General features: G+C 39.3%; 2 protein-coding genes across 3 annotated transcripts in view; both read right to left on the reverse strand.

Moving 5' to 3' along the window:
• AGBL4 (AGBL carboxypeptidase 4) overlaps positions 1-16,186 on the reverse strand; it is a gene marked incomplete at its 5' end in the record, with an annotated part of 879,139 nt that overhangs the window by 335,205 nt on the left and 527,748 nt on the right. The gene's annotated exons all lie outside the window — the stretch shown is intronic.
• BEND5 (BEN domain containing 5) overlaps positions 1-16,186 on the reverse strand; it is a 31,146-nt gene that overhangs the window by 14,289 nt on the left and 671 nt on the right. The window contains exons 2-3 of one of the 2 annotated variants that reach the window (XM_041483149.1): positions 2,653-2,786; positions 677-1,046 (exon numbers count right to left, since the gene is read on the reverse strand). In XM_041483149.1, the coding sequence (XP_041339083.1) occupies positions 677-1,046; positions 2,653-2,786 (504 nt within the window). Of the gene's footprint in view, positions 1-670; positions 1,047-2,652; positions 2,787-16,186 lie in introns of both variants that reach the window. The other variant, XM_041483148.1, reaches the window with a different exon arrangement.

The following is a 16,186-nucleotide window of genomic DNA, read 5'->3' on the forward strand; positions in this document are numbered from 1 at the left end:
AAAGGAGCAATTGACCCAAGATATTTAGAACTGAAATCCAAATTACAAAAACCTGCATTTTGCAACAAGCGTTGATAAACGGGACGCTAATATAAAGCCTTTTTAATTATGCTTTTAACAATCCATTGTTTTTCAAATAGCATGGCTTTTTAAAGCCACTGCTAAAACTTCAGGAATATATCACATTCTAATAAGCTACTAATGGGAAGAGGGGTCAGAAAATGGAAGGTAACATAGTCACAGAACAACAAACAAAATCCCTAACTGCAAAGGATAAATTAGTTTTAGCCCAACTATTCATTCCAGTGCCTTTTCTTTTTTTTTTTTTTTTTTTTTTTTTTTTAACTGGAACATATTGGTATATTTTGCAGATGATGCTTTATTAACTTTTTCAGTATATATTGGAAGGTCAGAGACTCTTTATAATACAGCTGCTTAAAATGGAACTCTGATTCAGCCATACCAGCACAAAGACCTCTAGTTTTTAAAGAAAACCCCAGACGTACATAGCATACAAATTCGACACATATTGTACAGCCACAGCAGAAAACCCTTTTAACATTCAATGTCCGGTTTAACAACCACTGCTATTCTTCAAATACATTTCCATGACTATTGATCACACCTGCAAAATTCATTCAGACTAGTCCCACTTAAGTCCGGCACTTACCACTACCTAGTCTTAGGAGCAGTACATCCTGGAGCCTCCTGTTCAAGTCTCTGAGCTCTTTCATTTCTGACACGAGTGCCCCATACTCCTTTAGCTTCTTTGCCTGTTGCACAAGCTGTCTCCGCGTTCTCTCAAGCTCCTGTTGAATGTGTCTCATCTCTTCCTGTTGCTGCTGGTAACTCCTCAGCAATTCCTCATAGAGAATCCGAGGAACTACAGCATCGTCCATATTGTTCATGCCTTCTGTAGCCTCCATAAAAGCCTCCTCAGGGCTGGAAGTATTACTGAGACTCATCCCGTTCTGTTTTTCAAGGCGAGCAACAACTGCTTCAATGCTTTTGTGTGTACCTTCACTTTGTTTCCTCCCATCTTGTCTCTGCACGTTACAATAAAAAACAAATAAATTAGGAGAGTCTTGGGAACTGTTTAATATTCTTGTCTTCCAAAAGACTAGGAAAAAGCCAGTCTGCAAAAATATTTTGCCTAACAGGTTCTTATGGATATAATATGCAGCACAACCAACATGCAGTTGTAACTCAGCTAAATGCATGTACAAACTTCTGAGACAGTTAAAGGCCTTCCTGCATTTGTGCAACACTTACAAAGGCAGCGCATATAGGTCACCTGATTCTGTATCATTACTTTCTTTTTGAAAAAGTTGATCTATATCTCTTTTTCTTTAAAGTTTACCCTTAACATTCAGATTTCTGACAGCAATTGATTTTTTGATAAGCAAGAGAAAGAACGAACTGTGTGCTCCATTTGTCACCTGTGACGACATCAGAGGTGAAAGCAGCGCAGGCACAAAGCTGTTCTGTGAACTGAGGGCTTGTCCTTCCCACACTTTGGGAGACAAAACCTTCACTGACTATCCCTACAGCACGTTCACCCAACTGCCTGATGCAAGTGACTGAGTTAACACTATCAGCAAACACTGAAAGGGATTTGAAAACAGTGAAGCTGGAGACAGAATATATCACCCAGCCTCATCTTCCTTATCAACTGATTCCTTCTCTATTAGTACTGCATTGCAGAGGCTTCAGGACCTGGGAACTCTCAGTGGAATTTTACCTTCAGTCATCTGCACAAACCCTACAAATTAAATCACATCACTTTCCTGGGGCCTGGATAGTGGGATTACTATGTACAGGTAAAGTCACTAAGTTTTACTGGCCAAATAGGAAAAGGCATTTGAATTTCCAAGCAACTGCAAGAAAAGCAAATGCAGCTCATAGAATAGAGGAGAGAAGCTGACACTATCAAACTCCCATACCACAATATCCATGAGTAATGTGGCAAAAACCAAAATTATTTGATGTTACACCTGCTGCATTCATCTTCTAAAAAAAATTAACCATTTAAAAAAAGCTGGCCCACCACAAGGAAATGCACTAATATCACTCCTGCAGCTGCAAAACACATGAAACCATAGAGTATCTTATTCTGAAGGTTGGCAGACTTTTGAAGAAATAATTTGATATTAAAAATAAATATATTTCCATAGCGGGTTTCTGGTATTTGAAACTAAAAAGGCAGCTGGGAGTTATAATGGAGGGATACAGTCCTGTAAATTCTTCTTCTCAATCACAGTAGTTGGGCAGTCTCAGAGCACCCTTCCCAGTCTCAAACAGGCAGTGAGCAATATGACACAAGTGCCACCAAGAACAGCTGGTTCAGCTGGGTACTGGTGAGTTTTGAGGCATTCTGAGCCAAAGTGGAAGAGCATTGTTGCACCAGTCTCAGGTGGCAGTTACACTATGCAGACAGTATACACAGGAAAATGTTTGATTGCACTTAAATCAGGTTTTGAAAACCCATACCCCACCCCCACACACAATGTGACCCAATTTCACCAAACACTCTGTTTTAAGGGGATCAAAGGCAAGCCTGGTCTTAAGCTAGGCCGTTCATATATGCCCCAAGCACTCACAAAAAAGATAAAAAAAGGAGAGGAGGAAAAAAAAACAGAAAGACTTCAGTACCTTACTGTGTCTAAGTTCCACATCTTCTTCCCCATAATCTGCAACTTCCCCAGCTTCTTCTATGTGATTGAGAGAGAGTTTGGGGATTTTAATTTTCTTCTGCATCACACTGTTCTCAAGGTCAGTTTTGTCCTCTAAAATGTATATTAAAAATAAGGTTTTGTTACATTAATCAGTGTTCTTACTTCCAAATACTATACGACTTAGGCAAGACCAGTTACAAAAACCCAACCTCCCATGTCAAATCCCCTCATAATACCATGATCAAATTAGTCCATGGTGTAAATCCACTGATGCCCACTGGAAATTCTAGAGTTTCAGCTGGGGATCAGTCTGACCCAACACACAAATAAATACGGAAAAATGCCAAGCTAAATTCAAGTGATCGAAAGTGTTGATGAGTGGCTTGTACTATCACCAAAGTAAGAGCTGAAGAGGCTGTAAATAAAACTTCCTGTATTGCTCTAAATTATGTTTACCAACAGTATTTTCATATTCATAATCCACTGCTGCTTCAATGTTCAAACTCTGCTTAGGGTTAAAGTGAAAATAAACTTGGTAATTCATCCCATACTCTAACCATCATCTGTCAGCAGCACAGATCTATTTGCACACATGGCAGATTCTGCTGTTCTGCAGTGCAGGGCTGGAAAAGGAAATGTTGCTTGAGAGCTTCAAAGTGCATTACACAAAACTTGCATAAGAACCCAATCTGTAACAAAATTACTCCACAACCCTATTTCACTAATTAATGGTGCTCATCCTTTTCCTTTAGGTACTATTGGCAAAGGAAATATGTATTTATATGAATCTTTGCATCTCCTTAAAAATTTGAAATAAAATAATTTCAAGTCTGTAACATTTTGACTTATATCAAAATTAGGTATTTAATCTGAAAATACAGTCAAAATATCTTAATATTCCTGAAAAGGTAGAGAGAGGACAGTGAACCAAGAGTACAGTCTCCCAAAATGTGCCTGTGACAGGTAAAATTCTTGCAGAACAGACAAGGTCTGTGAAGATTCATTTGCTCCTGGCAGTGTCAAGGAGAACTGCATTTAAAAGCATTGCCTTTGTACACTGAGAGCTTATGAAGAGGAGAATATTTTGAGTCTTCTTATCCACCTGCAAATTTTATTGTGCAACACGTCCCACGAATATTTTTGAAAGTGCCAAGGAGGATGGCCCCCATGAGCGCTTAGTTGCATTGACTTTTGCTTTCTCAAATTAGCATCTCTCCACAGGACCTCAAAATTGTTCGTGTTGACAGTGTAGGAAAGGGAAACAAAGGTAAATCACTGTTTAATGAGGAGCAAGGCATTCATTAGAAATGAATTACACAGATGAATGCAATTCATTTTGTTACAGATAGAAATGGATCTCTTGTAGGCAAATGGTGATATTACAGCCCAAGGCTATGTAAAAAGAATAGGCAAAGAACATGCAGAATGAGACATTAGACAACCTGAAATGAAACGCAGATGGTAGCAATAAATACTAAGACAGATGTAAAAAGAAACAGACAAACAACAAAAAACAGCTAGGCTTATTTTAGATCATTCTGCATTCCCCAGAGCATCATGGATGCTTATCCCAGTAAAACAAAAAGGCAATCCAACTGTTTCAGTTTTGAAAAATAAACCCCTATGTTTTCATTTATCTGGAAAATGTAGGTTCATCAGAAAAGTGAGATAAGCCAATTCTAATGCCAGAGAGATGAGAAGAAAATATGGGAGCCCTTCCCAGAAAAACAAATAATACAAACTTCCAGACTAAAGGATAGACTGATGGGTATTGGTATTTTCTTGGAATTTAAGAACAAATTAATCCATATTGAAAAGGGCAAAAAAAGAAAACCACCAACATTTTCTGTGTTTATGTATTTTGGGGTATTGGATAGATTGAGGAATCCTCTGCTAAAATATGTTCTCTCACTTCCATGGAGGAAGAACAGCACATGCATACTGCAGAGCCAGCTTTCTCCAGACCGCTTTGCCAAACCATTTTCCATAGGACACGCAGATGACCTCCTCCTTCATTTAAAGAATTCAGATCAGTTTCTGGTGTCTGAAATAACCCTTGGCCTCACAACCAGATGAACACAATCCCCTACTTGACCCAGTTAACAAATTTGTCTGCTGACAACTCACTGAGGTCACCAGAAGCCAGAACCACACAGCAACTGGACAGGGACACAAGGCATCCTTCCCCATGGCAGGGAAAAGCGACTCTTGAAACAATCAAGGACAGAGGTCACAGAGGAGTAAGTGCCTGTGCAGACTAAAGAAGTCAGGAAATACTTTCCAGTGAGTAAACCAACATTGAAACAAAAACAATTTGGAAGAACAGTAATATTTATCTTTGAGTTTGGCTTTTAAAGTCAATTAATAAAGGTTAATAACACATTCTATGCACTTAACAATGAAAATGAAAGAAAATACTTAGTTTGGGGTCAAAGAGAACAAACGCTAATTATCTGAATTCTTCATTCTCTTCACTCAATTTCAGTTTGCCTATGAAATTTATGTTTGCAAAACTGGTTTTGAAGTTTGTTTATACATCGCCTTACAAATGCTTAGTTTCTACATTGCTGGCATGTAACTGTCAACACAGTTCTCTTTCTGTTCATTTGACTTTTTGGTTTTACTGCTTATCTGTACATGAACCAGTACAATGAAAAAAGGAACACACAAAATTTGAAGAAACTATGAGTTTATATAAGTTAAAGCTCAGGAACCATCAATGCATTCAGTAAGCAAATAAATGTTCCTCTGCCTTCCAACAACAATACATATGATATTTTTTACATATGTTCTGGTCTTTGAAAACTTATTTATACCTAACACAATCCATCCAGTGTGTTGAATATGAAAAGGCCTTTTGTTCTTTTTCCTTTTTTTTTAAAGTGCATTTCTAACCTCTGTTGCCTTCTGCATTAGCTGCAGATAGAGCCAGAAAAAATCTCATTCTGAATTTGAGATTAATGCTGGAGTTCTGGCTGTTGTTCTGTAAATATTAATGGAATTTGGGAAGGGGTGGGAGAGAGAGAGAGTGGAGACTGGGGGAAGGGTAGGAAAAACATGAATATGCATTTATAGCAGTTCTGCTTAGGATTCTCTCTGTTGTTGTGGCAGCAAACAAAAGACAGGTACAAAAGAACAATCCAGCAAAAAACAACACACCTGTGATTTTGAGCCAGAAGAAAACAGTATCGGAACCAAATATACATACAAGCTCCAATTCAATGCTTGAGGCTACAGAAGAGGGAGGAGGGCGGCCTAAAAGCATTGTAACTCAGAGCCTCATTTTGTAACGACCTAAATAATTTGTCTGGACTTTGTTCCCAGTCATTTAAACCTTGCTAGAAGTTAAAAATTACACCTTCCCCTAGGTGGCTATGATCAGCTTGTTATAAAGTTGTGTCTATTGTTTACCCTAGATATGCAATGAGTGGTTCAGTGATATCAATTACTGAGAACTAGCACTTAACATACTTAATTAGGCACTTGTAACAAAATATGCAGGGCGGAATGCACGAATGGATTCCCTCTGTTCTTTAGGAAGGGACATTCTGAAAGACACATGTAAATTAGGAAAAATTGCTTTTGTTCACAGAGAACCCGGTATTCTGTGATTCAAGGTAAAGAGTAAAGCATGCTGAAATAACCACGCTCCAAGAAAAGGTCAGACTTGGAGAGATCTTGGCAGTCAACTGCTCACGGTACTGAGGCCCAGGGCTCAAGAGCCAGGGCACATGACAGCGTCTCTCCCCATCCAGCCTCCTGAAGCTGAACGGGCAGTCAGGAAAAAGTCAACTGCTGAGGAATTTCACAGTGCCTGGGAACACATTTGGCCTCAGCAGTGCTCAAAGAAAGAAAAGCCAAAAAAGCAACCCTGCATTAGAAAATCTCTATCAACTAGCAAAGGATAAACTGTTCCTGGAATGCTTTCTTCAATGAGGCCCTCATTTCAGTGTCAGGATGGGTGGATCTAAGCCAAAAGGTAACAGCTTCAAGTCTAGAGGGGAAGGGAACTGAGGCAGAGAAAGCAACTTTAACAGGGCAGGGAGTTGGTTAAATCCAAGGAGAAATATGTTAGTGCTCTAAAACTGAAAACCCTATTGCGGGATGTAAAATAAAACTATGAAAATCTTAAAGTGTTCCTTACTTTCTAATTTAGAACTAAGGACCTAACAAACTAATCCCTTCAAAAAAAAGAGTTCAAATGCTGATTTTTTTTCCATCTTTGGAATGAAAGCTGGAAAAATTAAGGAAGAGAGGTCTGCACTCCAAATGGATGAGGGATGGCAGGTCTGGTATCAGTCCAAAGAAGGGGCTTGGCAATGCCATAAATCTTACAGTAATAAAATGAAAGAACCTTGAACAGAATTCGTCCTTCCCCTAAGCCTTCAAAAAAATTCCACTCCTTGTGAAAAATGATATGCTGACAGATGAAAAAACTTACCATCAGCCTTCCCATTTCCAGGCATGTACCCAGCACATATGGACAACACCTGCACAAGATTCCCCACACACTGCTGCCCTGAACTGGTTTGGTACTGATTCAGCCAGGTTGCTTCTCCAGAGAAGGTAAGATCGCCTGCCTGGGCAGGCTGTGCACTGGTTAAACAGCAAAAGAACCAAAGCAAACACACCAAGCACAACAGGGCATGGATTCCTAAGTGCCACTTACACACAAATAAACAATATTCAGTACTGCTGTGACTGAGAAGGAAAACAGCATGATAATAATAATAATTTTTTAAAAGCCACCTAGTTTGTTTGAAGCTAGAAATTGAACTAGTTTGAACTATAAATTACTTTCTTAGCTAATTTAATGCAAACATTAAAGGAGAACTGGAAGAGGAAGAAGAGATGAGATTTCAGAAAATGTAATGATCCTGCAGGCTCAGAAGATACTCAGGATACAAAGCAAAAAGAAATGTGCTTCATATAAAATATCTCTGAGCTAGGAGTTCACTGAGATTATGACCACTACCAAAGAAGCAACTGAGAATGACAGGAACAAACACAGGCCAACAGACAGCAGCAGAAGAAATGCAGAAGTTATTTGAAGAGGACAGGTGCCATCAAAATCAGTGTAGCTAAAAAAGGGAGGAGTGTGCAAAAGCAATGTCAACCAGGTGCTGGCACAGTCAATTCAGGATTTGGATAATAAAATTTACTGTATTGTTTTGCTCCTTTTTTTTTTTTTTTTTTCCTGTAGACTAGAGGAGAGCTTTGTTAGAAGGACAGAGAAAAATATTCCAGAAATAAACACTGGGCACAGTGAAAGCACGTCAGACATAAAGGCAGAGCTGAGTGTAAGCAAAAAAGCAGATGAGGAGTATGTAAGAGACAGCAAGATTTTGGGTTGGGAATGACAAATGAGATTATTCCTCCTCTTGACTCCAAATTCAAGACAAATGGACAAAAATTGTAGGAAAATATGTTGGGACATCCTAATCATAAGCTGAAAAAGATTTCTGCTACAGGTGTCAGAAAGGGAAGCTGACAGAAATGTGAGAAAAGTTAGCAATAAAAAGGCAGAGCTGAGAGATGCTATCATCTGGGCTTGTATCACTCCCAAAATTTTAAGAACTAAGCAGTTCTGCAGCACTTCACCAGAAAGAGAAAAAGACAGCAACACACAAATGAGTGACTGGAAGGTTGTCTTCAGAGCACAAAGAAGAGTGAGCAAAGAAGTCAGGGAAGAACAACACATCAAGCAGCACTGTGACAGGCAGGGCTGATAAGCACAGGAAGGTGAAGACATGCACTTGAGGAACTGGCCCAAAAGGCTGCTAAATCTTGTGAAGTGAATTTCAATAAAGTCTGAAGAATAGAAAACAGGGTGAAAATAATTCTTAATCAAACTGGGGAAAGGCAAGATAGAAAGGTCTTAAACCACTGCTTGACAGGTTTAGAGATGATGGGTAAGAAGGATGATGTGCCAGGAGTCTGAACCAGGACTGCTCACTGATGATGGAGAGAAAGCCACACCTGCTTTGTACAAAGGCACTAAAAAAGGGAAGGAAAGATTAAGGAGCCAAAATCCTACGGAAGCAGAGCACAGATTATATAAACCTCTTAAGTCCTCTCTGAAGTCCTATATCAAGACTGGCTCTTGCTCATTAATATTTAATACAGTAACACAAGCAAATGCACAGAGCATGGACCTGCTGCTGCTCTCACAAAACCCAAAACAAACTAAAATTAAAAAAAACAACCGACCACGCCAGCTACTGAAGCAAGTAATGTTGAGGTCTCAATGGAATTTTTCTTCCAGTGGAACAACTGAGATACTCAGTCTAATTCTGGTAGGAGTGACAGTTATTGATATGGCCACCTATTTGTAGTCACACACTCAAGTATTTTGTAACATTCTCCTTTTGCCTGTGCTCACTGATCATCAGGTTGTTCAGATCTAGTCTTGAGTATCAGCCCAGATACTTTGCTACAAGAAAAAACTACATGTATTTTCTTCCTTAATTTCCATTATAAATACAAACTCTATTTTTCAGTTCAGAAGCGAATACAAAGTCTCAAAAAAATAATTAACCAAAGGCAACACAGCTCAAACTAATACAACTAAAACCAGTCATTATTCTTTGTCTGCAGAACTCTCCCTTTCATTTAACTTTCAGTGATACTTGAACTTGGCTGCAGCACAAACACATGGAGCTGGACAATCAAGTTATGGAAAGACTACGCTGAGAAACAGGAAATCATGCTCTCTTACAACACTGAGGATGGTTTTAATCCTGGATCCAATATTTACTTAAATACTGACCTTGCATAATTCAAACTTTTCATCTGACTGTCCCCATCTAGCCCACTCAAGCATTGTACAGATTTGTTAATATTTGTACAATACTCTGCACATGTCAAACACAAAGGATTACAGCTATTATAGAACAACTCTCTTAATCCTTTCTGAAACAAGTACACTAATTCAGCATTACCATTACATTAAAAGAAACCCTGAAAACAAGCAGGATGTGAAAATGCCATCCTTTACATCTTTCCTCTACACCTACACGTGAAACTCAACTATGGGCATTACTTTTCAAAAACTGGAACATGATAAATATTTTACAAAAAATATTTATAACAAAAGCTATGTATTTCTTTAGAAGTTCAAAACCTCCTTTAAAGAGATCATCAATCCCAATGACAGCTATAATTTGTCAATCTGGCTGCCCTCACCAGTCCATCTGTATTAGACTGTACAATTATATGGGGACCAAACCCTGTGATGATTTGATGATCACACAAAGCCATGGAGATGCTGCCCACGAGCTGTCCAGCAGGTAAAGCAGCAGCCTACAGAGAACACTCCAGGAAGCCTCCACAACATCCCTGCTCAAGGAATAAGCTCACTATGGAAATAGAACATAGATTCATGCATTTTTTTTCATTTTCCATACAAAAATGACAATGTGGTTCAGCCTTTACTATTTTTAAAGGAATTCTTTAAAAAACATAAATAATCGACTGACTGGCACTTAGGCAATACACTGGAAAAAAATGTTTTACTGTTAAATTATGAAAACAAAAACATTAAGTTACATTTTCTCCCTTTTCACTCCCCTGCAAATTTTAGCATATTTTAATTAGTTTTAGTTACCATAGCTACCATAACCATACTATCTTTGAAGTCAATTTTATTAAAATCCTGAATTTCATGTTTTTACTGTTGCTAGCTGAGCTTTTACAACATTTACAAGTATAACTGATGGTAAGTGGTGCAATATAGGTACTAAGACCACGAGAAACAACAATAGTGTAGGTCGTCTGTATGTCTTTATGTTACAAAAATAAATTAGATGATTTCTGACTATTAAGATGAAGCAAAAAGCAAATATGACTGAGGAACAAGCATGTCAGTTGAGAAGGGTTATAGACAAATAAAAAAATGTACATTCAGAATAAGCAAGGTAATACAGGAAATAAGAAAATTAAATATAGGTGCAAAATCTTCTTGCACAGATAAATCCCAGCTTTTTTACTAATTTTTACCGGCATTTTAGCCTGTTGATGACATCACCACTCTCATTAAGGTTACTCCAAGCCACTTCTTAGCAGTTACAGTTTTGAAAATTCCACAATTTTTTTGCTGCTGCCATTTAGCTTTGTGTCAATGTGCCAAAATAAGGCTTCAACACTGAACAAACAGAAACTACACCAAAAAGACCCCAGAAAATTGTGCCTTTGTGGAAGTTCTTCATACCTCAGCGATGGTCCTACACTAGAATTTAGAAGAAGGGAAAAAAGTCCTCTACTCTTCATCTTACATGAGTTAAAAATAAACCAGAAATGGATCAAATACAAAATGAGTGTGAAATTTAGCTTTAAATATTTTTCATGAATACTGCCACACTTGTGTTCAGGACTATATTTAGGAGTGTGAAGTAGTTAGTTACTCTGTTATAGAAAATAATTTGCTGAACCTCTGCTTACAGCCAGCTTTTACCTGCTGAAAAGGTAAAAACACAGCAGCAGCACATCAGCTAAGGGTGACAAAGTAGGCCATGCACGTGAAATATCACAGTAGAAATTTTAAAAATTAAAATAAAAATGCTATTCTGAATAAGGTTACTTCAGCAGCGCCTGAACTGCTGGGCTTAGTTTCTCTCAATGACTGGAATGGGCCCTTGGCATGGCAAGATCTGCACTGGCACAGGAGGTGACACCACTGTTAGGGACAGCTGGACTTGCTGCTCAAGGGCAGCAACACAACAGCTCATCCCAAGTACTCCCAAAACAGCCCAGGAAAAAATCAAACAGATTAAAAAGAGCCTGTGAGGAACCAATACTGGGAGGTTTCCCACAACCTCTTCCTGGCACTTCTTTACTCAGGACAACCCTTGGGATCACCCGAGAAGCATCTGCAGGTGCTTTGACATTTTTCCTGGTGCCATTTCTCCCCAGGTCTCTGTCACACTCCATCCAAGCAATGCATCCCAGCACGGGACAGGCCCAGAGATTCCTGGGAACAAAGAGTCAGCTGTCCCTACCACAATGGTTCATTCACCCTACCGACTGCCCTGGGAAAGGAAATGGAACGTGTGGAGCATCAGGAACATGGGATGGAGCATGGGGACAGTGGCCACAGCCAGGACCTGCTTTAGGTACTCCCCAAGCTGAATGATGCAAGGGGGAAAATCCATAGAGAAGCCCAAGACTACAGAAATACCAATGAAAGCTTGGACTTAAATATTACACATCAAGACAACTTCCTGACCTGAATTTTGTATATTCTTAATATAATTTCTCTTACTGCAAATTTTTTCAGGTATTCCAAAATTTGACAAAGGGTCTTTCCTCCATGTACTTTCCGTAGCAAAGAAGCTTGGATACACAGTACGAAGTTGAAACACTCTCAATCTTACTCAAAACTCAGTCCTAGAATAATTTAATTTAAGATTTTTCTATGAACAGAACAGAGAATTTATATCCTTCTGAAATACATAGTAACATCTCACCATGAGCTGCACAGGCTCTTAAAACAAAGAAAAAAAATCACATAACTGACTCAAATAAAAAGTGGAGCATAACACTTTAGAAAAGGGGAAGAAAGGATAGGGATGCACCAGGTATTAACACATTTGCTGGGGCAGCTAAGGAATTGCTGTGAAAATCTGCTGGAGATATGTTTGCTATGAAAGTGTGAGTGAGAAATGTTGAGGGCAGCAGCTAGAGAGCACAATTATTTACTGTAGTCAGGAAAGAACATCTCCTAAGAGAAGACACTCATTATTAACTTGTTAACAAACACAGCCTGAAGTAGGGAACTTTTAGAAGTCCCTGAAACTCATTCATTCCATCTAATATTCATCACCTAGAAAAGAAAGGAAAAGCTCCAATGGAGTCATCTAAAGATCATGCTGCTATAAGATGCATATGGTCAGAGATAACATTGTGCTAGTAATACTAGACAAGTGTGGAAAAGCTGCAAATGGCATATGTGTGTCAAGGAGAGGAACCAGAAAAACAGCCTTGGAGCATTTTGAGGAGAGGACAGAAAAGAAGAAAAAGAAAGGGTATAGATTATCAGGAAGACAGGCTCAAGCTCTTCCTGAAAAGCTGTCTGCTATTTTTGTATTCTCAACAAGACAGACCAGCTAACGTCAGCTCAAGACTGCTCTGTAGTTAAACTCCAGTCTGCTGACTGGAGTTTCCATTTTCCATTCAAGAGGCAAGGAAAATTACTCCTTTATTAGTTCACAGCATCAGCTGCTGCTAGCCAAATGGTGAACTTGTCAAGGCAAGGGATGTTGACTTTAATATGCCTTCTGTGGCTGGAAGGTCTAGAACTATCTGAGTCAGGTCAACCTTTCTGGTTTGAGCCCCAGTCTTTGGCTAACTTTTGATGAAGTGGAAGGTTCCCAGGCCAGCACATCCCAGCAGTTCCCAACCATGCACACAGGGACACAAGGGAAGGCACAGCTGCTCAGAGTTCATCTATAGCTCTCCTCTAACACCATCATACTACTCACCACAGAACAAAAGACAACAGCATTCATCTCCACAACATACCAAGTCTCTCACAATTACCTGATGATCTGAGCATGTCCCTACACACTTCCCTTTTTTATTTTTCAGTTTTAAACTTATAATGCCTTTACAGCAGCGCTCTCTGCTCTGCAGAAACAATATCCCTCACAACTGCATTGGCTTCCAACCATCCAACCTCAGCACAAAGGATCAAAGAATTGCTTCTAGACTCTCTCAAAAAAGGACAATTGTTTTATGAACTCTTCACACAACCAGTGCTTCAATAAAGCTTTGCATTATTGACATAAACCTGTACTTAGGCCTGTGTGAATTCCTACATTACAAGGGTAGAAGTTTGAAAGGTATCTAAATTTCTTTAGACATAATAGGAGAGGAAAACTCTTTTCAAAAGAAAAAAAAATTAGTATGTGTCTTGTATCTGTGTTCTTTCTTTCTTTTTTCAAGTTGCTAGAAAGGAAAAACAAATGGATCTGTTTATCAAACTATGACTAATTTCCACTGCATAGACAGTGCTTGATCAGAAAAAAAAAAATGAAAAGCTAGAACTTTGCTTATTTGAGCAGCTTTACATGCAAGAAAATTGGTCACCATTCAAACTGCAAAAGAACACTTTGCAGGCTCAAAAAAAACCCCAACATTTTCCCCTCTTATTCTTTTCTGTTGTCTGTTTAATTTAGTATCTGTAGCATAACTTTGATCCTGAAACCTCTTCCTAATGGGGAATTCTTGGACCAAAGCAGTAAACCCTTAAAGTCATTGATGTATGGTTTGTGCAGTTAAGAGTTCCTTCCAAAAAATTCAAAATCAACAACGTATATTTTAAATATAAAAGCAACTTTATACACGTTATTTACCTTATTATTAAGATAGGCTGAAAACCTTTAGAATTAGAAATTCTTTACTGGTATGTGAAACATTACTGCAGACTTACAAAATTATTTTTAACTAAATAAGCTGTTTGTATAACATTACACTTGCAATGTTTGCCACAAAAACTTGTAATAATCTGAGCTGGTCACTATAAAGCAAGAATTGTGCTATGATGTCTTCATGGAAGACCAAGTTTTCTCTCCAAGGTTTTTAACCACAATAAAAAGAAACACCAATATTAACATTCTGGGGAGAAATGACAACTTTAGAAGTGACCCTTGGTATATGACTTCTGTTGAATTCAGCTAAGGTATTCTTACATGGTACAGGGTGGAAAGAAGTAGAAAAGTAAAGACTCATTTGGTGTTCAAGTGAGAAGTTTTCCAAGAATGCAAAACACAGATCTAGTCAGAAAATATTGAGATGTGAGAGCTATAATAAAGATAGCTGTGTGGTTCCTTGTGTTCCTGGCTCAAGAGGAGAATTTCCTGTAGAAATCAGAATCTCTGGAGAGCAATTAGTGCAAATCACTAACACAGGTAACAAGTCCTGTTCTCTGAAGGAAACAGTGTATATTGGTTTGTTCTGGTTCAAGATACATGAAACTAAGAGAAACTGTACAGAAAAATTCAGGAGAGCACATCTTGGGCAGACACAGGCTCTGCCTGGAACAAGGAAACTGGCAAAAATGAGCACTTGCTGCTGGAAACTGAAGCAACCTGGTGGGCTCAACATGTGAACAAAGGCCTAATATATCTAAATATCATTCCTAAATATTCCTCTGGAGCACTTTAGCAGTGTTGAGACAGAGAGGAGGAACTGAAAGGTCACTGCTGCTGCAGGTGCCCAGTGGGACAAGGAAGGTGAAGTACAATGGGATGCTGCCTCTGGGAAGAGGCCATGCAGACCCTGGACACTGGGATTGTTGTCTTCCATGGATCTGACAGGGAACCTGCAAGAAACACTTCACACAGTCCTCTGCCACAGACAGGGCAGCCACAACATGGGCTGGCACAGGACAACAAAAACTTAGCAGGAGAATCCACTGCTCTGCTAGATGGCCTAACTAGCTCTTCTGAACTTCTGGAGTTATAAATACTCAGAAACTGGAAAAGCCTTGTAGGGAATTCATGTTTGGCTGCTCCTGGTTCTTTTGAGGTATTTTTTTATGGTCAATATTAGAAACAGGATAATGGTGAAAGTCACTGGCTGAGCCAGGAACAAACTGGGCCACCACCAGTCTAACCTGGCTTAGGGACTTTTAACTTTCAAAAATAAAATTAGAAAATGACCAGTTTTGGGTGACTTTAACACCAAGTTACTCTGTTTAGACATCAGAGCTCAGCCCCGCCTTCTAAGAGCTCAAGACTAAACAAAAGAGTATTTTTAAGCCCATTCCATATTTGGGGAAATAGACCTAACCAGTACTTTGCCCAAACTGAAAAAGTCAGGATAACAACCCAGTGTCCTCTTTGATGCCCAGACTGGCATTTCAAATGGTCATTAAAGTCTTTCAAAAGCCTATTGGGCAAGTCCACACTAACCAGCAATTTGCTACAACCACCAAACTTCCCTTCCATGTCAACTATGACTATGGCAGCGAGGAAACTTACACAAAGTCTTCAAGGAAACACTCTGCCAGAGTCACTATCCGGGGGCAATGTACTAACAGCACTATCTCACCAGGGCTGAACACCTTCAGATGGCCAAAATACGGCGTTATTTCCTACTCTACGCTTGAATTGATCGTCTCAGCTCGGAGACATTTGTTATCTTTAAACATGAAACAAACCAAAGGCAGCGAGCCCACGCTTAACAAGAGCAGTACCTGAGCTCTGGTTCCACTGTCGCCTTCCAATTGGTGAGGTCACTAAAACTAACAAAGCGGACATAAAACAGCACCCCTCAAAACTGGCAACAACTGCAAAGGTACACAAATGACTCCATGCACTATAAATAAGCCGTAGACGAAAACCTAAACTTTTTTTTCTCTCTTTTTTTTTTTTTTTTTTTATAAGTTTCCACCGCCCCCCTCCCCGGGTACCGCGGCGGGCATCACGGGGGTCGCGGCTATTTTGGAAACTGACCCTTGGGCCCCCTCCCCGGGCCCGGGGCCGCTCGGAGCTGCCCTTCCCCACCCCCGA

This window comes from Pyrgilauda ruficollis, unplaced genomic scaffold, assembly GCF_017590135.1.
Source record: "Pyrgilauda ruficollis isolate IOZ18807 unplaced genomic scaffold, ASM1759013v1 scaffold6, whole genome shotgun sequence".
In the NCBI taxonomy this organism is placed as follows: Eukaryota; Metazoa; Chordata; class Aves; order Passeriformes; family Passeridae; genus Pyrgilauda; species Pyrgilauda ruficollis.